Source organism: Stylophora pistillata, chromosome 11, assembly GCF_964205215.1.
Source record: "Stylophora pistillata chromosome 11, jaStyPist1.2, whole genome shotgun sequence".
In the NCBI taxonomy this organism is placed as follows: domain Eukaryota; kingdom Metazoa; phylum Cnidaria; class Anthozoa; order Scleractinia; family Pocilloporidae; genus Stylophora; species Stylophora pistillata.
The window spans coordinates 7,714,290-7,738,286 of NC_142529.1; the positions used below are offsets into that span (position 1 = coordinate 7,714,290).

Genomic DNA, 23,997 nt, shown 5'->3' on the forward strand with positions numbered 1-23,997 from the left:
GCAAGTTTCACGTTCCGCTGTTGTTAGCTCATTGACGCAAAGCGTGCGCTCACTTATTCATCCCCGTCGCCGGCAGCCTGCAGCGCGCCTCTGAGACTGTGACTTTGCAACCATCGCGAAACTAACAGCGAAGAACTGAGAAAGAAAACCTAGAAATGAGCCTCAAATTCTCCTTAATCTGTGGTATTTTCCAGGTGCTGTTGGTGATTTTGTTTTCTGTCCTGGTTGATTATGGCCAACACGCTTCTCCACCGCACAAGCGAAAAGGTTCCGGAGGATCAGTTCAGAATTCCTCTGAGACGCTCGCCGTAAACGATGTAACCATATATTATCCAAGTAAGGGCTTTCTTCAGTTTGTTTTATGACAGCAGTTCTAGGAGTATGTCATAACTGTTACTGATATATTTAGATCCGATATATTGCGAAAAAAGCGGGTAGAGGAAACTTTCATGTTTTCTACCAGACAGACCATAACAACCTTGAAAAGCCTTTTTTTCCCGCGCGCCAGTTTCAGAACTCAAATTAATTTTTTTAGTAATCTTTTTGGTCGACTGCATAAAACTGAGCAACTTATTCATTGTAAGAATTTCGCACGCGTCTGAAATATTTGCAACTAAAGCGGCCAGAATGTGTTGGGTGTGGAATACCTCAGCAAGAGCTTGTAAAATGGCACAAGTTATTCATTAAGCGTCAATCAACAAAGCAGTGATTCTTCTTCATATCCGTGGGATATCCTTTGGAAAAAGATATCCAAGAAGAGGAAAAATTACATACTTCTCGTTTTTCGTGTAATTGGTAAAATTGAAAAGCATTTTGTATTTAAAATGCTCCAAAAAACTGTCAAATCTATAGTGGATCCTGCTGTGCCGTAGGTTAGAGAAATTTGATAAGATGGAATTTCCGGGCCAAGTTTCTGATAGGTTTCCTTTAGTTTTCTCTTGGTCACGTACGGACTGCCCAGAACTCGGCTCAAAGACTAAACAAGTCATTTATCTGAAAACGGAAACCACCAAAGAAAACGGACACCGTATTTTGAGACCTTAAGGTCAGATTGCAAACAACGCCGGTTAAATACCAGATCTGTCAATTGAAATATTTGGCAAGCTGTACAGTTTTAGCCGCCAATGCAAATAATAGGAAAGAGGACTTTCGTATCGATCAGAAATAGAAATATTAGCGCTTTCGTGAAGTCCTCGTGACATCGAGGCGTGGGTCACTCGTGAGGGATCAATGATGTTTTTCGATTTTTATTTTTTTGAGTCATGGAAGGAACGAGACAAATACTGTTTTCTGATGAAGCACTTTGTTTTAGTGGTAGGTTACGCTTGACTTCTATGAATGTGAATAAATAAACTGCATTTTTTTCTATATCTCAAGTACTTTCAAATCTAACTTTGATATCTGATAATCTTGGCACAATCGAACTGAATACGTTTCGACATAGCCCCTCAAAGTGTGCATTGTTTTGAAGGATTCGTCGCAGACTGAAATTTTGTTTTTGAAAATTTATATGCTCTTAATTCCCTACGAGTTGTACAATACAGAAATGCTTAGCTCGAGTTAAGAATGTTACTCGAAATTGATTTTATGTCTATTTTTTAAATTTTATATGGATCATGCTAGCTAGTCGTCAAACTTAAGTGTTGTCTGACCTTTGTCTTCGTGCCTCTCTGAATGAAAAATTAACACAAGTTGTGACAGCGAACGACTGACTACATTTTAAAAGTCTCTTGAATGTACTTAGATGGGCCAGCGCCCACTTTCTTCCCAACCTCTAACCACAGTATTTGTTACTCCGCTATCAGAGGGGTCCCAGTAAATCGTCATTATTTTTAACAGCTGCTTTCGAAATTGAAAATTCAAGCTGTTAAAAGATCTAAGGTTGCCCCTGTTTGCGAAGTGAAATGGTATAAGATTTCAAACCCACCTCACCAAAAACAAACAAACAAACAGTCTTCAAGAATAAATTAATATTTTGCATTTTTGTAGAGTGCCAGCTTTCTGCCCTATGTTACTTAGAGATTCCCACAAGCTGTTGATTTCTAAATATTTGAAAAGTGTTTTGAACGTTCAAAGTGCTTTTTATCAGTATGATAGTGTAAGGCCGTACTTTAAGTGCGTTATGAAATTTGCTATCTTTTATCGTTCCAAGTTCCATGCCTTTTTTATGTCAACAGCACTGAGAGTAATCCAATATCGCGTAAATTATACCAGGGGAAGCAAAGCAACTAATAAGAATGATAAAAATGGAACAACAAGAAGTAAATATAAGGATGCTGCTCAATCTGACAAGCTACCATAGAGAGAAAAAATGCAGAATTGAACAACAACTCTACAAATGTCATTACTCAACACAAATACGCTTTGGTGCTGTTGAGGATTCAGTGTGTGTACTCAACTCGCCTTTGCACTAAAGGGGGTTGACGGAGGGAAAGAAGGGTCTGTAAACGGTTTATCCCAATAACAATTTTTTTAACTGCTAACCTAATTTGATTTGTAAGTAAGCTTCTTATCCTAAATTCCTTGTTTAAAGATTTCATCGTTTCCGACCCCATCCACTATGGGGTCGGGTGGCTGTTAATGCTTGTATTATGCATGTTAGTTATTGACATAATTGTGGTTAGAACAGCCAACATTTTCGAGGTCGTTTTATGGGGTAGAAAATTTAGATTTCCTTTTGATTTACTCTTGAACCTTGGCATTCGAGTTTGTCACTTGATTGAAACACATCTGGGTCGGGTGGCTGTTAATGCTTGTATTATGCATGTTAGTTATTGACATAATTGTGGTTAGAACAGCCAACATTTTCGAGGTCGTTTTATGGGGTAGAAAATTTAGATTTCCTTTTGATTTACTCTTGAACCTTGGCATTCGAGTTTGTCACTTGATTGAAACACATCTGCTAACCAACCAGCCTACGCGAATAATTACAAACGCTCGGGTCAGCCTACGAGAATAATTACAAACGCTCGGGTCAGCCTACGAGAATAATTACAAACGCTCGGGTCAGCCTACGAGAATAACTACAAACGCTCGGGTCAGCCTACGAGAATAATTACAAACGCTCGGGTCAGCCTACGAGAATAATTACAAACGCTCGGGTCAGCCTACGCGAATAATTACAAACGCTCGGGTCAGCCTACGCGAATAATTACAAACGCTCGGGTCAGCCTACGCGAATAATTACAAACGCTCGGGCCAGCCTACGCGAATAATTACAAACGCTCGGGTCAGCCTACGCGAATAATTACAAACGCTCGAGTCAGTCGCGGGCGTGTCGCAGGAACTTCGAGGGCATATAACGCGTGTATTATGTCGGTCGTCAGCGAGTCCCGCCTGTACATTAATCAAAACTCCTTCTTCCATTTCCTCTTGCATTCTTGGCTTCGAAAAAAATGTGTTTGGATTTACTAAGTAAAGCCAGGGATTAAAAATGGAAAATTAACAAATTCTGGGTATTGTCACAGTAATTTGTTGGCGAAAGTTTCCCTGAGAATGAGCGGCCTTTTGAGCGGACCCGCGTAAGACCCTATTTACGTTAATTAAGGACGCGCAGGAATAAAGCTTGGCTTAATTGCGTGACAAAAACATCGCGCAAATAGTTTTCTACTTGCTTCACCATTTTGTAGTTGCAATTTCAGTATGAAGTTCGACACCACTCGGGTCAAAACTAGTATAGGATGTTTATGTAGATCACGAAATTATGTCGCGTTGTAAGATTACCTCTTGTTAGCCAGTAACCAAGGACAGAGGGACAAATTACATGCGGCAAACGGGTATGTGAAGGTAGACATCGCGATTAACCGCCTCCCGGTTAGCTCACTTGGTTGAGCGCCGGACTGTTGCGCGGGAGGTCCAGGCCCCGGCCGGACCAACACTCAAGGTCTTAAAATAGCTGAGGAGAATGTGCTAACTTTCTAGAACATCAAGAAATGGATAGACATTCTAGTCTTCTCGGATAAGGACGAATAAACCGAAGGTCCCGTCTCCTGCGTCTATTAATTAGTTAATTTAGTTAGGCAGGGGACGTTAAAGAACCCACTCACGAGATTACTGTGATGTGGTCTGGCCTGTTTACTGGGAATTGGGAGGGAGGGGGCATTGTTAGATTTGCCTTTAATTGATTGTAAACTGCTTAGCAGTCTGGTAAAGTCCCCCGCACAGTGTTGTAAAGCGCCATGAGCTCAGGATATAAGCGCTATATAAATAAAAGTTATTATTATTATTATTATTATTATTATTATTATTATTATTAATCTACAATATAGATTCTTGCCTCATTATAAGGAAATTAATCATCTTTTTTAAGCAACGGCAATTTCGACGTCAGCTACTTGAAGACGGCTAGAATAGTCAATCAGTACCCGGAAACTGATACAATTCGCCTGCGGCACTTAGTGTAGTATTACATATTCTTAATGAGGACGTCACGTGCCCTGCAAGTCGACTTATTGATATTTTCAAGCGAGGTAACAGTTAGGAAGTAATAGTTGTTTTGACTGCTCTCCAAGATGGATGACACTATGGAATCCTCACAGCGACAACCACTGCGATCAAGCAGTCCTTCGCACAAGCGAACTCGCCGTAATGGAACTGCGGTGAAGTTTACACTTGTTACAATGGTCTTTCAACTTGTTCTGATTGCCGTGTTTTCAGTTCTTGTTGATTATGGCGGCCACTCCCTCCCTCCTAAACCTGTGGCTGAACAAACTGAAGCCGCTGGAAGTAACAAGTCTGTGACGGGGCAGAAACGGCAAGAACCTCAGTCACCGAATGATATTTCGATTTATTACCCAAGTAAGATCTTAAAAGTATCGATATGGTCAAAATATTTGTGATATCTTCGATCGATACATATAGGAGATTCTGTGTTATTACTGTTATATCAATTGATAACTACAGGACCATAGTTGGTTTGCAACCGATCGCCTCTGCCCTTCTTAAATTACATTTGATACACAGATTGCAAAAAAGCATTTAGAACGATTAAAAGCTTGATTTCGCGCAGCGATAACAATTTGAAACGACCTTGAATTCTGATCGTGACAGACGCGTCGATGATTATTTGCTAGAGTCTCTGCAGCGCTTAATTTCTGTAACTATGAAACGTTTTTGTTGCGACACTTTATTCGAGTGGTATAGCTGCGAAGGAAACGTAAGTAAATAACATCAGAAATCTATTATCGATGGCAATATTTCAGTTATGATTATTCAAAAACACGTTTATTTTAAGGTCATACAATGTTATGTTTCATCGCACATGGCATAAATTAGAGGTCCTTTGCCACAAAGAGCTTCTTTGTTGCAAAATGAATTCACTTATCGGTAACAATAGATTCTCGCCTGGTTGCACATCACTTAAATGCTAATGAATTTAAGTGTGGAAAATTTAAAAGAAAACTACAATTCAGATAAGCTAGTGAAAGCGTCACACAGTTGTCCTCAGGTGGAAATCTCATGATCTAGTACTGCAATCAGATCACGCTACACAAGAAAAACCTTCCTTTGCATGTTCAGTATAATTTCCCATAAGTAATGCACAACATTTTTTAAGAGGATCACACCCAATACATGCTGTTTAAAGGATCTGGCCACTTTAACGAAAGAAGGATGTCTTAATTTTTCTTACCTGTGCTTTCTTAGATTCGCAGAAAGGAAAAAATTGTCATTCGGTCGCAATATCGCCACTTTGGCAGTTTAAACAAGGCACATTAAGATATGCCTCGGTTCAAATTAACACAAACATTGACAATAATGAAACCCCTGCAGCTACCTCAATAGGCCCGAGGGTTTCTTTGTGCCAAAAATGTTTATAACGGATTCCTTAGATCAGTGTTTTTTTACCAAATAAGAGACCTAACTCACGCCTCTTGTTCGCGTGACGCGGAGCGTAAGTGACGTACGATCGCTAGAACTTGGGGTTCCTGAAATATTGTTAAGACTTTTTAACGATCTCGCTGGCGCTCTCTTCGCATTTCAAGCTCCCTTCGTTCTTCGCGCACGAATCCTTTTTCAATACCCCGCTCCCTTGCTTAAATTGCGAGCTAAACGAGGAACAAAATTATGTCCTATAAATCGAAAGTTTTCAACAACGTCAGGCGTCGTGACAAGTCAACCTACCAGAGCAGACTATTAAAAAAAAAAAAAACAGCAACAGGAAACAACAAAAAATAGTAAACATTTCCGGTACTACAAATGTAAAGAGATATACCTAAAAAATAGGTGTATCAGTTCACCAAAGATATTAAAGCACACTGCAAGTGTTAAAGTACATGACAGGGCATAGTTTAAACATACACCGTTCAAAGTGTACTGCAGTTTTGAGGAGCATTCGGCACACTTGAGAAGGTTTCATGATCCCGTGGGTAAAGATACAATGTTACACTATCCACGTACAAAGTTCATGATCCGGGTATAGATACAGTGCTACGCTATCCATGTATTAAGTTCGCGGTCATCACCCTAATTTTCGGGTAGTGTCGACATCAGGTGACAGTCATTATAAAGATCTTTGTGAAAGTGTATTTTTTTAGGTGAATAACAAATAGTCAGGGGCTCTTCACATGAACCCGGAAAACTCGATTTTCAAGAACTTCTGCCATTGGGTTTGCCCATATCCCGGGAGAGTTTTCGGTTTTTCCGACAGCTCATAAAAGATGTCCTCAGAAACGTAATTACCGAGACCATGAGATGCCGAAAACCGATGAAATACTCAGTGGCTGCAGACATACCTCAGTTCACTAATCGCTAGCTCTTCCGTGCGTGTGGATTACTGACAACGTGCAAAGCTTTTACATCGCCGCGCGGGGCCAATCCAAATATATTGCATCACAAGGAATTCTGACGCGGTAACCTGATATTAGATTGTAAAAGGTTTAAAAACTCTAAGGGCTGGTTTTCACTTGCGACGGAGTCGGAGTCGTAATCAGAAGCGTAGAGCGATATGAACTAGTGAAAATCAAACCGACGGAGTCGGAAGCAGAACACCGATTCTGCCTATGACTCCATCGCTTACGATCTAGTGAAAACTGCATTGTCAGAGTCGGAAGCGGAAGCGGAAGAATAAACCAATCACAATGCTCGATTCCATCTTTCCAAAATGCACAAATAGTCATAACAAATTTAAACGTGTGAGCTTGACTGTAAAATTATGAAATTAAGAGTTAAAATACTCGAAACCTACCGAAAGTACAATTCACGATCACCAAGTCGTGGTTCGCTGACGAGGTTAGCATACTCTTCCTAAGCTGCTCGACGTCGATAGATATCACGAACCCAAAATTTCTTTCTTTTTCGGACGATATTATTCCTGTATTGTCTCTGCCTGCGCAAAATAATGATTAATAGGAGCCAAAGTTGCTCTTCGTCCTCCATGTTGTCTTTGGCGCCAAAATTTGTACTTTAGTGGGCCTGGAATAAAGCATTGTGATTGGTTTATTCTTCCGCTTCTGCTTCCAACTCTGACAATGCAGTTTTCACTAGATCGTAAGCGACGGAGTCATAAGCGGAATCGGAAGAAAATGGAAACGTTCTGATTCTTCCGACTCCGATTCCGTCGAGCTTATGACTCCGCTTACGACTCCGTGTTTCGATTTTCACTGGGTCATAAGCGCTCTTACGACTCCGACTCCGTCGCTAATGAAAACCAGCCTTAAGGCAATTTATAGTCGTGATCATTACTGGAAGCGAACCGGAAGTTCTGGGGGTTAATCCTTTAATCTTTATGATGGACTAACATCTAACTTCTCCGCACAGTATCACCCCTGAATCAGAAGTTAAGGTTGTGAGAATACTGGAAATGATCACCCACGCAAGAAGCGCCTGATTGCTAATAAATTTTCCTTGGTAGTACGAAAGCAAATGCACCAAGAACAGTGTGGGAAATAAGCATACTGATGTAAGAGTAAAGGATTAAGAGAACTGATTCCTCAGTGGAGATAGGATACAGTAATAGCTCGCGTACAAGAACTTGAATGTTTCAATTTAGCCTAAATAGGTTCTTAAATAAATGGTACTTCAAGCAAATTTAGGCTGCCAAGGTTCAGTTAAAATAGGTTCTTATATTTTCATATGAATTTCATCTGAATATACTACATATATTATAAGTATCATCTCATAATACAGTATAAATCATTAATTTGTACCATAGAGCAGTGCCTATAGGCAGTTCAGTGCAGGTACAGCATACTGTTTGTCCTTAACAAAACATAGCAAAAAAAAAAACTCATGTTGATACCAAATTCATAACAAGTTCACGCGATGAGGAGAAATGAAAAACAAAAATAAATTAAAAACTGTATGGCTCTAGCCCCTGAGGTTTGATCATATCATCATACGAGCCATCAGCTGTCATCAGCAACCCCACTGATAAGAACCTAACTTAAAATTTTAGCCTAAATAGGTTCAGTTTAGTTTAGTTTAGTTTATTAGCTTCGCCGACAGGCAGGAACACCACAACAGCTTGCGCCAATTACTGCGGGCCCAGTAAACCCACCCATCCCAGCCCAGGGGAGGACATCCATCACACAGTAATCTCGTGTGTGGGAAATTAACGTCTCCTACCCCTAACCCTGCAGGAGACGGGATCTCCATTTATTCGTCCCTATCCGAGAAGACTAGAATATCTAACCATTTCTTGATGTTATAGAAAGGCAGCATATTCTTCTCAATTATTTTTAGACCTTGAGTGTTGGTCCGGTTGGGGCTTGAACCCTCGACCTCCCGCACAACAGTCCAGCGCTCTATCGATTGAGCTAACCGTGAGGCAGTTCTTATGTGGAGGGGGCTTAAAATGAAAATTTTAGCCTAACAGGTTCTTAAAACCCAGGTTTTTATACGCGGGCTATTACTGTACTTGAACTCTTGCCATACAGACAGAGATATACTCAAACTCCCTTTGTTTCCTCCACAGTGTTCCAAGATGTCCATGTTATGATCTACATCGGTTTTGGTTTTCTGATGACCTTCCTGAAGAAGTATGGCTATGGTGCTGTAGGATACAACTTCTTTATCGCTGCCCTCGTCACCCAGTGGGGTACAATTGTAACTGGAGGCTTAAATCAGATTTATGGTGAAGGAAACGAACACATCGAGCTCAGCATACAAACGTATGTAGATGATATTTTCTGGTCCAATTGAGTTGCAAAAATAAAGATTTTCAGAGTATGTAGATGATATTTTCTGGTCCAATTGAGTTGCAAAAATAAAGATTTTCAGAGTATGTAGATGATATTTTCTGGTCCAATTGAGTTGCAAAAATAAAGATTTTCAGAGTCTTACTCTTAAGATCAAAGTGTCAATTGTCGGCACTGTCTACCATGTATTTATTTCATTTTTTTTAGTTGTAATTGTTTGAGAATTTAGTCTTGAATCACAGTTTCTCCCCTAGTTGATATACCATTTTCCTCTCATAACCTCTCAGCACGAAAATTTATTGATGTTGTGAAGAGAAGTCCTTATCGGTCATTCCTATTCTGTTCGGCGAAAAGAAAGAGTTGTGAGCCATAGTGGTCTTCTTTGTTACCATTCAAAACTCTTGTGAAAGGCTGTGGAGCAATAGTCCTTTCTACAGTTGTGGGCTTGGTGGCCAAGCCTTTGAACAGGAGTGAGGCTTAGGGTGACCTTGTTATGATAGAGATGTTGCTGCTTTTCAAATGCAAATTACTTTGTTATCATGCTAACTAGATACAGGTCTAGTCATTATACAAGGCACATAGTCATTAGGCACAAGTCATTTTACAATGAGGACTTTCCACTAAAACTCAAGCAACACGTCGTAAATAGATATAGTCTTAGGTCATTAGCTGCACCAAAATTAGAACTTGCCAACAAAATTGAGAAGAACACTCTACGAGATCAAGCTGCAGAAGCTTTTAATAAGCTTCCTGCGGAGCTAAGGAATTGCAGTGACCATGCGCTTTTTTGTATAAATCTATTAGTCGTTTACCCTGTGCTGGGATCTGGGATATTAATTTGTCACTGATAATCAAGTGCCTGTCTCACAGGGCACCGTGAGATTTGTTTCCGGGTTATGCTCATTTGTACATGGTCTTCGCTCTGTGATTGATTTAGGAAACTCGCGTCATCTTCGCAGCCAATCAGATGCAAACCAAAACCAATCACGACTTTCATTGGTAACTGACGTTTTTCCGCGCTTTGGGCAGTTTGCTTGTTTTCGTTGTCTTCTCATTGATGACATTTATCTTTTTGTTATTGGCCGTTGTGGTTACTTTTGTTTTGGCTTAACGACACTTGATTGAAATGTGCTTTACGCCAGAACTCCGTCTGTAAAAGCTTAGTCAGATGACCAAGCTACCCAGGGTCCACCACGAGGAGATGGCGCTGGCAGACAGAAAGACCGAGAATTTCATATTTCCCAGAACGCATAGCGAACATGAGAGCATACCCACAGTTCGAAAGTTGCGCATGATCAACGCTTCCTGACGGGAACTTTTGCTCTAAGGAGTGACCAATAAGTAAATTCCCCTCGTAACTTTACTTTCTTTGTCATGCAAAAAAGGGGATAAGAAAAAGGAATAATATCAAACCATGAGATATGACCTAAATCAACTCCAGAGTCCTCAAGCTAATATCAAAACAAATGTGCGCCAGACAGCGCAAAGGACTGATTTGTAGATCTTGATAGTAAAAGGTTTAGCTTTCCTAGAGCAAGACATAAAAAGTTGTAGCCTTTATGACTCATATCCTTCTTTCCTTGCATCTAAACGTAGCTTGGTTACATCAGAGTTCGCCGCTGCGACGGTCCTCATCACTTACGGAGCGGTCCTGGGAAAAGTGAGCCGCCTGCAACTGCTGGTCATTGGTATCCTAGAAGTGGTATTTTACGCCATCAACGAGCTGATCGCCGTTGAGTTCCTGAAGTATTCTGATGCTGGAGGGTCCATAATCATTCACGCCTTTGGGGCGTACTTCGGGCTTGCCCTGTCCCGGGTGTTGCACGACAAAAAAGCCTTGGACAGTCCCAAGGAAGCATCAGTGTACCATTCTGATCTCTTCGCGATGATTGGTAAATATTCACAATGCTTTACGATTTTACGAGCTTTGATTTTTGCGGCTACTGCCTCCTATAGGAGGCGAAGCCATAGATGTTGTCGAGATGAGTGAGTGAGTGAGTGAGTGTATCAATAGAATTCCGATCTTGACCCAATTTTGACCCAATGTTTCCCGGTGCCACTGCTGCACCAATAGCCACATGTAGCAGTCTTTGACTGTTTATTTTTTAACCAAGTGACTGCTTTGGTCTCACATAACGCTTTTAAGTCTTCTACCTTGAAAAAGAGGTTGCTTGTAAGACTAAGTTTTCCCAAACGACTCTCTTTGTAAAACAGGGACTGTTAAAGTCGGAGAAGGCATCATATAAGACAAACAAGGGAGTGACAAACATTTCTCGTTGTAATTTACCCTAAAGCCTTCTACACTTCAAGCAAATGCTGATTTTCATTAAAAAAAAATATTGTTAAAAGATTGGCAAGTCATTATTTTGGCAAAGGCCCTTGTCAGAGAGAAATATGTCCAATTTTTTTCATCTGAGCTGCCAAGAAAATCTTGTTCAGGAGAAAAAACTCGTAAAAGTAAAGATGGCGAAACCTTTTCACTCCCAGGTGTGGCTAAAAGGCATAACTCCTTCCAATGTTTGAATATATCAACAAAGTTGAAATGGTGAATTGGCCACCGTTACGGTTATAAAAGCTGACGTTTCGAGCGTTAGCCCTTCGTCGGAGCGAATAGAGGAATTGTGGGTTGTGTGCTTTTAAAGACAGAAAATGGAGCAACGTAATTGGTGGGAACATGGCAACGAGAAAAACACGAATATTCTATTCGCTCCGACGAAGGGCTAACGCTCGAAACGTCAGCTTTTATAACCGTGACGGTGGCCAATTTACCATTTCAACTTTGTTGATATATATATCTTATTAACCAAGCGCGAGGGCCGTACTGGGAGAATATCGGCCCGAGGTCTTGACTGTACGGACCGAGCGCAGGGAGGTCCGTACAAAAAAGACCGAGGGCCGATATTCTTCCAGCACGGTCCCGAGCAAGCTTGGTTAATAAGAGATTTATTATACGACTGAAGTTCAAAGGGACACAAATGCGGTATCATTCGGGACCATTCGGGACAGTGCCCGGTACAATACTGAGACAATACTAACCGGAAATAGAGCATTTTGATTGGTTGATTTTAGTTATTGGCCCTCTGACTGCCCGAGTCGTGTAATAAATTCAAATTATTTCGTTTCCCCCACCAAAGCAGCCCCAAACAGTTTCTTTAGAAACTATCAGCCTCCTTCCAATGTTAATGCATCTTATCGCAGAAGAAGAAGGGTGATGATAAGAGAGAAAGATATAAACTAGGTTATTTTTGTATGGAACTTGGCAGAAAAATTTTCGCAAGATCTTGGTGATGTAAGAATTAACAGTTTATGACATTTAAGGTACTGTTTTCCTGTGGATGTACTGGCCAAGTTTCAACGCTGCCTTGGTGGCTCCTGATTACGTTGCACAACACCGTTCCGTCATCAACACGTACTTCTCATTGGCTGCTGCTTGTGTGACCACATTCGCACTCTCACCGCTCTTCCAGAGGGAAGGAACAAAATGGAGATTGAGCATGGTGAGAGAGAATGACTTTTTTTTTATCTTAGATTTATCGGCTAACTTGAAATCCCCCCACAATTTCAATGAAACGTCTTGTAGAAGAAAATGGGAGAATTGAGAAGTGAAATCGGATAGTGAAGGCCAAATGTTTAAAAATTATTTCTTTCTTGTCTTTAGGTTCATGTTCAAAATGCTACCCTTGCTGGTGGTGTTGCCGTGGGAACAGCGTCGAATATGTCAATCAGTCCTTGGGGAGCTCTTTTGATTGGTTGCTGTGCTGGAGCACTGAGCACTGTGGGATACGCATACTTGACAGTAAGTAAGAATAAGTCATGGCATGTCCAGTAAATGAATATCGTAGTATCTAGTTTTTGGTGAAGTAAATTGTACCTCATATCCACTGACGTATGTTCCTTTTGCAGCCGTTCTTGACCAAATACACCAAGACCCATGACACGTGTGGTGTACATAACCTGCACGGAATGCCGGGAATCCTTGGTGGTATCGCAGGCGCTGTTGCTGCTGCGCATGCGGATGTTAACAAATATGGATACGATGGGTACGTCAGATATTTCCTATCGTTTAGATGATTTCGTAGAATCCGACACGGCGATCAAACTTAGGGCATGCGCAAATGAGTCAATCTTGGCCAGCTGGGCACCATTCCCTTTTGTTATAGTAACCCGATAATAAGTCATAACTTAAGCCTGAATGTTTTTCATTTGGAATCCGTGTAAATCTTTTCCATCTTTAACAATCCCTGTTCCTTCTCGGCTCGATGTTGTCTTTTGTATTTGAATCATTCCAAACCAAACTGTTTTTGATTTTGTAATTATATTCAATCTATGTAAATCGTCTCCATCCTTAGCCGTCCTTGTTCCTTTTTGGTATATTATTGCCTTTTATGGCACGGTATTTTTTCTCTATCCTGCTGAGCCAATATTTTGTAGTCATTCAAAATCCGTGTCCATCTCCTCCATCCTTAGCCATCCCTCTTTCATCTTGGTGTACTATTGTCTTTTTTGTATATTGATGTCATTCCTTACCAATATTTTACGGTCATTTACAGTCCGTGTTAATCTTCCCGTGCTTCATCCTTCTTGCTTTAGTACTGCCTCTTTGGTGTTTTTCTATCTTTTCATACTGTTGTCACGCACTGAGTCCTTTGCAATCTGGGTTAATCTCTTCCATCTCAAGCCATCCGCGATCTTTTTTTGGTTTGTTCATGCAAATATCTGGTCTTTGCGCATCCTGAAAAACTTTTGCATAGAGGCTTGCCTATGATTTATGTATAGCCAGGGGAAGAGATAATTTTCCCTTCTTTTTTCCTTAGCTTATTCAATCTGTGGGGTGCGCGTGCTCCAAAGATGAATTCCACTGAGTACAATAAGCTGGTTGGCATGGGCGTGGCGTTTGATGCAGGAGATGGCCGCTCAGCCAAAGCTCAGGCTGGTTACCAGATCGCCGGTTTAGCTGTCGCTCTTGGAATTGCTGTCATTGGGGGGATTGTGACTGGTAACGAGAATTGCTTTACTTCCTAACAAATGAAATAAAAGTTTAAGACTGATGCTGAAATTAGGCACGTACACGTAAAGCGCGAAAAGACCTGAGTGTTATTTCTCCTCTCGGAATGAAATTTACGATATCGTCTGGCTTTATTATTTTAATTTTGTTTCCCACAAAAAAAAAGTCGCGCTAAATATTATTCATAGCGGTAACGTCTAAATAAACAATAACTTTTGGACTACGAGCTGTCGTTCCTCATCGGCGAAGTCTGTTATTGTGCGAGTCAGGAAAAAATCAGTGAAAAAAACTAACATAATTTTTTTTTCACTCATTTATTGACTCGCACAACGGAATTCGCCGAAAAGAAGAGATTGCTCGTAAATAACTGTAATGAAAAAACAAAAAAAACTTAAAGAAATTAATGAAGTATGGTCAGCGAGCGTTACAATCTAACCGATAGTTCAAGAATACTGAATACGGACATGAGAACTGTAGGTTTTTTTTTTTTTTTCTTTTTTGCCTCTTAGGAGTGACTTGATATCGGAATATCTCTGAAATCTAGCAGTAACATTTTAAAGGAAAAGGTTTTTAATTTTTTTTTTCTGTTCTGGTCTTTTCACGTAGGTTTCATTGTGAGGTGGAAAATCTTTGATCCACCCTCTAGAGAACAGATGTACGATGATGAAGATTACTGGGAGGTATGATGTTTTCCTGGTGGCTATTAACCCTTTATACCCTAACATGAGTATTTATATTCTCCACACTGTTCTGTTCTGTTTACATTCCCTAAGGTACTTACAAGGAGAATTTGATTGACAATCTGGAGCTTCTAAAATTGCTGATCATTTCCTTTATTCCCATGACCTTTATATTTGATTGGAGGGTGACACTGTATGGAGAAATTGTGAGATTGGGCGCTCGGCCCAATCTCCCAAGGAGGTTTACATTTCGCCCTCACCTTTATCCACGGATAGAGCACATTTTCAGTTACTGACCATTGTGATATTTTTCTTTCCATCTCTGTTAGGTCCCCACTGAAGATGGAAGCGAAGATGTGGAGACCGGCAACGGTTTAGCCCTCGAGAAGGAAGCTAAACTGTAAGCTTCTAAGCACTGAAATGAAAGCCCTTTCGGCCGCTGTATTTTTTTTCTTTTTATACTACATCTGATGAATCGCTAGCTAAGTTTCAAGCTGGGGTAGGAAACATGCTCATGATTTATAATTCTTGTAAACGACGTTAATTTTTATGCCAGTGCTCTCGGGAAGCGAAAAAACGTGTTCTGATTTTAACACGATCAAAATAAAATCTGCAGTAATTCGGAAAACGTGTAACGGGTAAAGTCTGATCTGGCATTAATTGTTTTGTTTTGTTTTTTTTTTTAACTCAGCTTTTATGCTGACGTTCACAGGAAAATTTAGGAGATGTTAAAAATGAATTTTTCAACCGTGTGTTAATGATGTGAGATTCATTTAATAATTCGGAAATATCAACAAACTTGAAATGGTAAATTGGCCACCGTAACGATTACAAAAGCTGATGTTTCGAGCGTTAGCCCTCCGACGAAGGGCTAACGTTCGAAACGTCAACTTTTGTAATCGTTACGGTGGCCAATTTACCATTTCAACTTTGTTGATATATCCAAATTATTTCGTTACCCCCACCGACCCAGCCCCAAACAGTCTCTTTAAAAACTATCAGCCTTTATTCATGAGATTCATTTAGTTTTTTCTCTATCTATCCCTTTCAACCCCGACTGACCAGCATCTAATTTCTATTTATTACACGACTCGGGCAGTCAGAGGGCCAATAACTAAAATCAACCAATCAAAATGCTCTGTTACCGGTCCAATATTCTCTAAGTAGTGGACCGGGCACTGTCCCGAATGGTCCCGAATGATACCGCACTTGTGTCCCTTTGAACTTCAGTCGTATAATAAATCTCTTATTAACCAAGCTTGCTCGGGACCGTACTGGAAGAATATCGGCCCTCGGTCTTTTTTGTACGGACCTCGCTGCGCTCGGTCCGTACCGTCAAGACCTCGGGCCGATATTCTCCCAATACGGCCCTCGCGCTTGGTTAATAAGATATATTTACTGTGATAGTACCGTATCACTCGTTAAGGTCACGAGAATAAAGGAAATGATCATCAACTTGGGAAGCTTTGATTGTTAAACGAATTCTCCTTTTCAGTACCAAAGGAAATGTATAGAGTACACTATGGAGAATATGCATACTGATGTTGGGGTGTAATTAAGGGGTTAATGTCTTCCATGATTTGTTTAGAAAACGAAATGAAATAGTGTTTTTGAATAAAGCTCTTTAAACCAGTGAGCTGGGTTTTTTTCTTTTTTTTTGTACATCAGTTGAAATTGGTATCAAACATTAAACATTGTGGTTGATTTGATCACCCTACAACATAAAAATTAAGCATGATAAGGGAAATAATGTGATTGATATATTTGGGTTTTTCTTTTGAGAACGGTATGATTAGTTTGAGTAATGTTTTGGAAACTTCATAACATTGATTCCACAAAAGCAATTTTAGGTAATAGTTTCGTTGAACCACGAACCGATCAATTCGAAGCTCAGACACTTTCCCCCACCCCACCACCCACGGGTATTTGACTGTCTTGCATGCTCCTGGGGTGGGGGAATTTGAACCTCGGCTGGCTGGGGTGGAGAACTTGAATCGGAAGTGTTAAATATTTCCTCCAGAATATGAGTGTTATATATTTACTATGGATGTGTTTAAAGGCAAAAAGTCCACTTATTCGCTTTTCCTCTGACAGCGTGGAAGTTAATCGCCGGAAAAGTGCATCAAAACTATTCCCTTAAATCCTACAAGGGCGCCTTCAAATTTACTATGACGTGGGCCCACGCGAAGCTAAAGCAGTTAGGTTCACGCTATTTTACGTGGAACATGAAAGGACCTGCTGACATTTGCCGTTAGACTTAAACGTGGTGCTAAATCCCTTCATTATCATAATTATAACGGGGTCATCTAGATATAGGCATGATTATGCCGCTAAAAATCAGAGGGATAGCGCTTTAATTAAAAAGGTAGCACTGTGTTTTACAAAGCTCAAAAGCAGACACTCCTACTGACGTTGGAAAGATTCTGAGAAAAGGATACTTGACATTTAGAGACCGTGCACTTGATGGTCGTACTCGAAGAAAGTAAAAACTATGAAAAGTTGAATTGTAATATACAAGATAGAGATTCAAAGAGTAACTGTCTAGTTTAAGTTAATTAATCAATGAAATTCATATATCTGAACTGCGGTTATAGAAACGTATTAGGATCGTGCACTAATACGTTCAGTTGATCAGTATTGAAAGGCAAAGCTTGGCAGAGAAAGTTAAAGACCACTCAGCTTGATTCAATCAATGTTTTCGTATCCCTCAACATGTTTCTGAGGGAGCTATCAGAGAGAGAAAAATTCTAATGTTAAGAATGAGTAATTATAACACATAGTCTTTTACAATTTATTCAGTGATGTCTAGTTCTCACGCAAGTGTATTAAATACAAAGTGTTTAGAAGAGGTTTGGGTTGAGTCTCGGCCTCATTTCCTCTTGTGCTATGTAGACCCTTGTTACCCATATCTGATTGGTACCAAAGTTTGTGGTGTCTAAATCTCGCAAGTGAACGAGACTGAAAAGAGGCTTGGGCCGAGTCTCGGCCTCATTCCCTCTCGTGCTATTTATACCCTTGCTACCATTAGCGATTGGTAGTGATTAGTACCAAATTTTTTGGTGTCTAGTTCTCGCACAAGTGTATTAAACACAAAGTGCACTAAAAAGAAGCTCGGGTTGAGCCTCGGCCTCACTCCCTCCCGTGTTATTTAGACCCTTGTTACCTATAACTGATTGGTACCGAATTTTGTCAACAGTTATCATGCTTCGAGACACATCTCACCTCCCAGAAATCCTCATCATTGAACAGTTGTTCTTCAGATGGTGGATCAAAGATCTTTCTCTTGACAATCGAACCTGAATAGAGGAAACCAATTTCTCACTGTCGACTCTATGTTTTATCATACACCGAATGCAAATATGGCGTCCAATTTGAGTTGCCATTGTTCTGGACTCACTAGCCTCTCACTCATGTAATAATCCTTTTGTGTTTTCACTTGAAGACGAGGCTAGAGAGTCCTGAACGATGGCAATTCAAATTGGACGCCATATTTGCATTCGGTGTATAGTGAAGGTCGCTTTTTGGAAATCAAATCATGTTTATGCCCTTACCCTTAACTTCCATGAATATCAAGACAGAATTTCTCCTTGCAATATCAAAACAATATCAAGCAGACAAGTGATGAGAATAAAGAGAAATATCAAATAAGGGATTATAAAATAATTTAGTTGATCCAATACCAAATTCTCCAAACTAACATCATAAGAATAGTTTGGAAGACGGTAAAGAGAATCACTAATAAGATCTTGGGAGCGAAGCGGTTAAAATTTAAAAAACGTTAAGTAGAAGGAAGCCGATTTTCATGAAGTTTTATCAAAGGGAGACCCCATGACATTGCAGTACAAATGAAAAACCTCTATTTGATTTCACCCATTTACAAGGAGAAAACCAGCTCTAGGCGGCTATGCTTTTATCCTTTGGTTTTCAAGGTTCTGAGCCCAGTCAAAACATCAATATTTCAGGGTGTAAATCTAGCGATTTGATTGGCTATGAGAAAGGAATTAGTGCAAAAACTTGGATTAAAAAGGGAAGGAGAACCAACAAAAAAAGGAGCAGAAGTTTAACAGATAATTTGCTAAGTTTCGCTTCGTAAAACATTGTCTTGAAAGGCACTTTAAAATGAACATTTTGGGTGAAAACGGTAATATCTAGTTAAAATATTACTTTCGGACCAGCAGACTTATTGTGTCAAGTAAGGATCGCTTAATCACCCGCCACATCGCATCGTTCCTTTTTTTTTTTTTTTTCGATAAAAACGATATCATTAAAATTGTTACCAGTTACAATTCCTCCAAAGATAGAGACGACAATAGTGACCAGAATACCAGCGACCTGGTAACCAGCCTGAACAGAGGCTGTGCGTTGATCTCCCACATTAAACTTCACACCCATATTCTTCAGCTCCCAGTATTCAGTGGAGTTCATCTTTGGCGCACGCGCACTCCATACACTGAATAGACTGAAAAAAAATTTATATTGAAGAAACGAAATTTTAATATTCCAGTGGCGATGTACACGAAATATGTCGCAAAAGAGAGGAAATTACGAACCCTTCATATCCGTATGAGTCAACTTCTGCAAGCGCGGTGACAACTGAGCCTGCGATGCCACCAAAAATTCCCGGAATTCCGTGCAAGTTGTGCACACCGCATGTGTCATGGATTTTGAGAGACTTGGCGAAGAATGACTACAGATGAGATACGAATTGAAAAAATAAAGATTGGCTTTCATATTTCCAAGATTTTGCACTCAACAGTACGCTGAAAACACCTCTTAATCATTTAAAAGTAACCCTTCTCGTACATGTCAGGGGAAAAAACGCTGGGAAGAACGCACAAGTTAATTGTATTTGATTGTATCTGACCCCAACCTCGTCCCCAAGATCTCGTCTCTCATCTTCCCACCCCTGGAGCGAGAGAGTGACGGGGAGATGAGAGACCCTGGGAACGAGGTTGTTTCTAATCCCCCCTCGCTGCTGTCAATACCCTAAGTAACTAAAAGTGTTATCTCAAATCCAACGTATCCTTTTCGCTTACAGTCAAATACGAACATCCAACAGTGCTCAGAGCTCCGGCGATACAACCTATCAAAAGAGCTCCGAAAGGCGTCAAAAACATGTCAGATGTTGTTCCCACGGCAACGCCGCCAGCCAGAGTGGCATTTTGAACATGAACCTAAAAAAAAAGAAGGCAGCTTCCTTTAGAATTGTGAAATATGAATAACGCGTATCACTAATTTGGTTACACATGTTAATTTTTCTCATTTTCCTACTCTGACATTTCGTTTGAAATTACAACGGAAGTGTGTTTCCTGCCAAAGTGCGCATGCGTTTATTGAAAATATTGCAAGATTTGTGTATCACGTGTCGTCGGCAAGATTTTCTAACGGTTAGATCCTGAACTAACGCATTAGTGGTCGGGCATAAAGGCTTGTTGTCATTCAGTTTTTATATAATTATTACTTTTCGCTGACCAAGAGCAGGTCACATGGACCACCCACCCCTCCCCTACCCTTTAGGTACACCTATGTTGCGAGCTCTATGAATCAAAAGGACTCAGTTTTTCTCACCATACTTAACTTCCATTTACCGCCACTTCTCTGAAAGATAGGCGATAGTGCGAAAACCGTAACACAGGATGCAGTTAAGGAGAAGTAGGTGTTGATGATAGCGCGATGTTGAGCGACGCAGTCGGGAGGCAGTAACGCGGCGTTGAAACTGGGCCAGAGCAACCATAGGAATACAGTACCTGATAAGTAAAATAGTTCAGTAATAATTTTTAGGTTTATCTTAACTCATATGGTAGTGAAAATCTCCTTCCAGTTTAAGCGCATATTGCAGAATTCAGCCTGCCTAGATAATGACGAAAACTAGAGACTTGATCAAACATTGGATTGCCAACTGACATTTGCGGTCTTTTGTGGCCATCGATGATCGAATTCTTGCAGACTCATCTTCAGTCTGTTTTTAGTTTTCAGAAGCGAGAGAGGAATGGAGACGAGAAATAATGATAGGCGATAAGGAGGTCGACGGTAAGGTGGCTATTTCTTAATTCATCTTTGAGAGCTTCCCTCAGAGATGACTGGGAACGAGTTGGGGATAAGTGTAGAACCGCTGTAGTTCTGGTCAACGAGAGGGGGCATGATCTGGGTACGAGTGATGCGTGTGGCGGTTGATTTTCTCGCAAACCGTGCATCTTAGGCGCGTGTTTCCCGCCCTATTCTCGTTTGAGAAAACGTAGAAGTAAGAACCGCTCTGTAGGTTGAGCCAAACACAATTCCATTTAACAACAACAAACATATGAAACATATGTGTGAACTGCGGTTATGAGACGTATATGAGCACGATCCTTCGCAGTAAAGCACTATTTGAGCAATAGTAATATGTTTCATATGTTTGTTGTTGTTTGATTTATCATCTACGGGTTTATGTCGAATTAATTTGATGGCCTGCTCCCAGTTGGCTTGTTAGCTCAATTGGTAGAGCGCTGCACTAGTATCGCAGAGGTCAGTGGTTCGAATCCCGTACAGGCCTGAAATTTTTTTCAGGTCTGATTTTCACTATTGCTCAAATAGTGCTTTACTGCCAAGGATCGTGCTCATATACGACAATTCCATTTGTCACTTGCGTGGCCGGTCTGACATGCTAATCAAAGACTCAAGTAATTGCCTAAGCATGATACCTATATATCTTACCAATCATAGCAGACAGGTCTGAATGGTAACTAGATCCTTCATTGTGATTATCCAATACATTTTCATCGTACATTACCCATGACAAGGCTAAACCGAAATATGCCGCAAAGATATGAATGACTACGGACCCTCCAACGTCGGAGTACTTCAGATATTTGACAGCGATCAAATTATTGACACCGTAGAATACTATTTCCAGAATACCGATGACCAGTAGTTGTAGACGGCTCACTTTTCCCAAGACCACTCCGAAGCTGATGAGGACAGTAACGGCGGCAAACTCTGCGCTTATTAAACTGCATTAAAATCAGACAAAGCGGAAACATGAGACGTAACTCACTCATAACACCGTGATTGTGCACGCGCTGCGAGCCTGTTCACGCCTTATATTCCTTGCCAGACAACATGGTGGGTAGAAGGGTAAATTCGATACCAATACTTCTTATAAGGCACGCCCTAAGAAAAATAATTTCTGTATTCATTTCATCCGTCGCCTGCTGATAATCTCTGAGTAGAACATAAACAGTGAAGTAAGATTGTTGGTACATACTTTCTTATACCAATTTCAATGTGGTCTTTTCCATTGATGTAAATCTGATTAAAACAGCCATTTATAATTGCTCCCCATTGGGAAAGAAGAGCTGCGATGAAGAAGTTATATCCCACACCACTATAACCATACTTCTTCAGGGAGGTCATTAGAAAACCAACACCCATAAAGACGATAACATTGACATCTTGGAAGACTACAGAAAAAAAAGGAAGTGGCGTAAGACAGGAAGTGAGCGAGACAGCAAGAAAAGCGAAACATTATTTTTTGAAGACAAGAAAGATTTAGCATCGCGTTTACTTGAAAGGTGAACGGCAAGAGTGACCACGTGACCTTGTTTTTTCCTGCCTTTTTTTGTTACGTTTGCTGGGAAAGTAACCTGTTTCGAGTTTGACGTATATCTAAGATTTTCTTCACTTTTTCTTTCACAGAGTAGGAGTTAATAAAAATCCACGATATCCACCAACATGAGTTCACCCGAGGCTAAAGCAGCATAGTTCACGTTATTTTACGTGAAACGTGAAAGGGCAAGCTGACGTTTCCCGTTTCACGCAAACGCGGTGCTAAATCTCTCTAACATATCCTTAATCGATATCCTCAATCGAAACTACAATTAGGGAGTAACTTAAAGCAGAAGAGTTGAAAAAGGAAAAAACTTGATCTAATTCTCTGTGAGAAGTAATATAGGTTTTGAGAATTTGAAAAAGCTACGAGGAGGCAAAAGCTAAAGCGTGCGCGCGATTCTGCACCACGTGAACGTGGATCCATTATAAACACACGCACACAGAGGCAAACATTGAACATAAAGGTTGTATGGAAGAAAGAGCCCTCGCACGCGCGAGAATAAGCACGAGGCAGCCTTCGCGCCCGCGAGAGTAAGCACGAGGCAGACTTTACGCGCGCGAGAGTAAGCACGAGGCTAGGGTAATTACATGTTCATTGGTTGAGAGGTGTTATCAATACTCCAAGATACAAATCGTATCCACGCACGGCCAGGTAATATCCACTGTGTCCCCTTATAAAGGGGACTATATCACAAGGTTACAGAATTGTGCTTTACATCGATAGGAAAAGGAACTAATATAAGGCATCGCAGTAACAAATACAACGTTACGTGTTTATGAGTTGTTTTGCACTTTTGACTGGTGATCATGAGACTCTTGCGGGTTAATCATGGGACCCAGATCTAGATCAACCAGATAAACCTATATTTATTCCAGACAAATAAATTGCTGAGTCCACATCAAATATATAAGTAATTCTTGACAACCTCATACTCTATTAAAACCAAAAAGGATGTTTTTTTGTTTTGTCATTAGCGTAGGACAAAGGAAAATTCTGAGTCCTCATAAGGAATCGAACCTCAGACACTCAGATTCCACCGTCGCTCCGAAGCTTTGCCACCGAGTTACAACGAACTATCTACTGAGCCTTATTGTTTGAGGTGCTACCATAAAACAACATAGACTTTCTGATGGGTCACGTAACATGGCATCATGGCAAAAAAGTGTTTGGTACATTTCGGGTAAAATCGTTTGGTCACTTTGTAAGATCAGACAATACACTTAAGCTTTACTTTACCTTAAGTATTGGAAAAAAAACTTAACTTTTCACTTACAAGGATAGAAGATTGGCACATCATTGTCAGGATCCGCGTGAACGTGTACTTTAGCGCTTTTGTTTACGTCCGGCCGGCTTTCTCGTTGCGATGGCGGCAAAGCGCGTTCCCCATATTTAACCAGAACACCAAACAGTGTCAAGAGCATCAGTTCGAAAAGCCCACAAATTATTGAAAACTTCAGACCCATTTTCAATTCCTCGCGACTACAACTGCGGGAAAAAAACTCAAGGGACGTTACAGCTTAAAATCGGGTCATCACCTGGTTAGGGTGCAATAAAGCCTAGAAAAGATTTTGTGCCCTGCGCTTTTGGACT

The 23,997-nt window shown here is 40.5% G+C and overlaps 2 protein-coding genes across 3 annotated transcripts; one reads left to right on the top strand and one right to left on the bottom strand.

The window, feature by feature from the left end:
* Nucleotides 1-16,455, top strand: LOC111334134 (ammonium transporter Rh type B). Of its 2 annotated transcripts, none has more exons than XM_088737442.1 (9): nucleotides 1-336; nucleotides 8,912-9,107; nucleotides 10,731-11,026; nucleotides 12,453-12,631; nucleotides 12,793-12,930; nucleotides 13,038-13,174; nucleotides 13,949-14,130; nucleotides 14,746-14,819; nucleotides 15,149-16,455. In XM_088737442.1, exons 1-9 carry the CDS (start codon nucleotides 156-158, stop codon nucleotides 15,221-15,223), a joined length of 1,458 nt encoding a protein of 485 aa, XP_088593568.1. In that variant the 5' UTR covers nucleotides 1-155; the 3' UTR covers nucleotides 15,224-16,455. The 2 variants fall into 2 exon arrangements, with proteins under 2 accessions (XP_088593568.1, XP_088593567.1); XM_088737441.1 differs by lacking the exon at nucleotides 1-336 and adding an exon at nucleotides 4,456-4,797.
* Nucleotides 16,456-17,042: 587 nt separating this feature from the next.
* LOC111334133 (ammonium transporter Rh type A) lies at nucleotides 17,043-23,997 on the bottom strand. Its single transcript, XM_022939820.2, has 9 exons — nucleotides 23,681-23,997; nucleotides 22,063-22,258; nucleotides 21,513-21,808; nucleotides 20,388-20,566; nucleotides 19,856-19,993; nucleotides 19,370-19,506; nucleotides 19,097-19,278; nucleotides 18,042-18,115; nucleotides 17,043-17,546 (listed from the first exon to the last, which is right to left on the bottom strand). Exons 1-9 carry the CDS (start codon nucleotides 23,868-23,870, stop codon nucleotides 17,505-17,507), a joined length of 1,434 nt encoding a protein of 477 aa, XP_022795555.2. The 5' UTR covers nucleotides 23,871-23,997; the 3' UTR covers nucleotides 17,043-17,504.

Bases quoted from the DNA above. Each gene is read 5' to 3' on its own strand.
- LOC111334134 (XM_088737441.1), top strand. From the start codon at position 4,512: ATGGATGACACTATGGAATCCTCACAGCGACAACCACTGCGATCAAGC. The intron at 4,798-8,911 runs GTAAGATCTTAA...TTTCCTCCACAG, and splicing joins TATTTCGATTTATTACCCAA to TGTTCCAAGATGTCCATGTT. The intron at 11,027-12,452 runs GTAAATATTCAC...ATGACATTTAAG, and splicing joins TGATCTCTTCGCGATGATTG to GTACTGTTTTCCTGTGGATG.
- LOC111334133 (XM_022939820.2), bottom strand. From the start codon at position 23,870: ATGGGTCTGAAGTTTTCAATAATTTGTGGGCTTTTCGAACTGATGCTC. The intron at 19,507-19,855 runs GTAAGCGAAAAG...TCTCATCTGTAG, and splicing joins TTGGATGTTCGTATTTGACT to TCATTCTTCGCCAAGTCTCT. The intron at 18,116-19,096 runs GTAACAATTTTA...TCCTCTATTCAG, and splicing joins CTTTGGAGGAATTGTAACTG to GTTCGATTGTCAAGAGAAAG.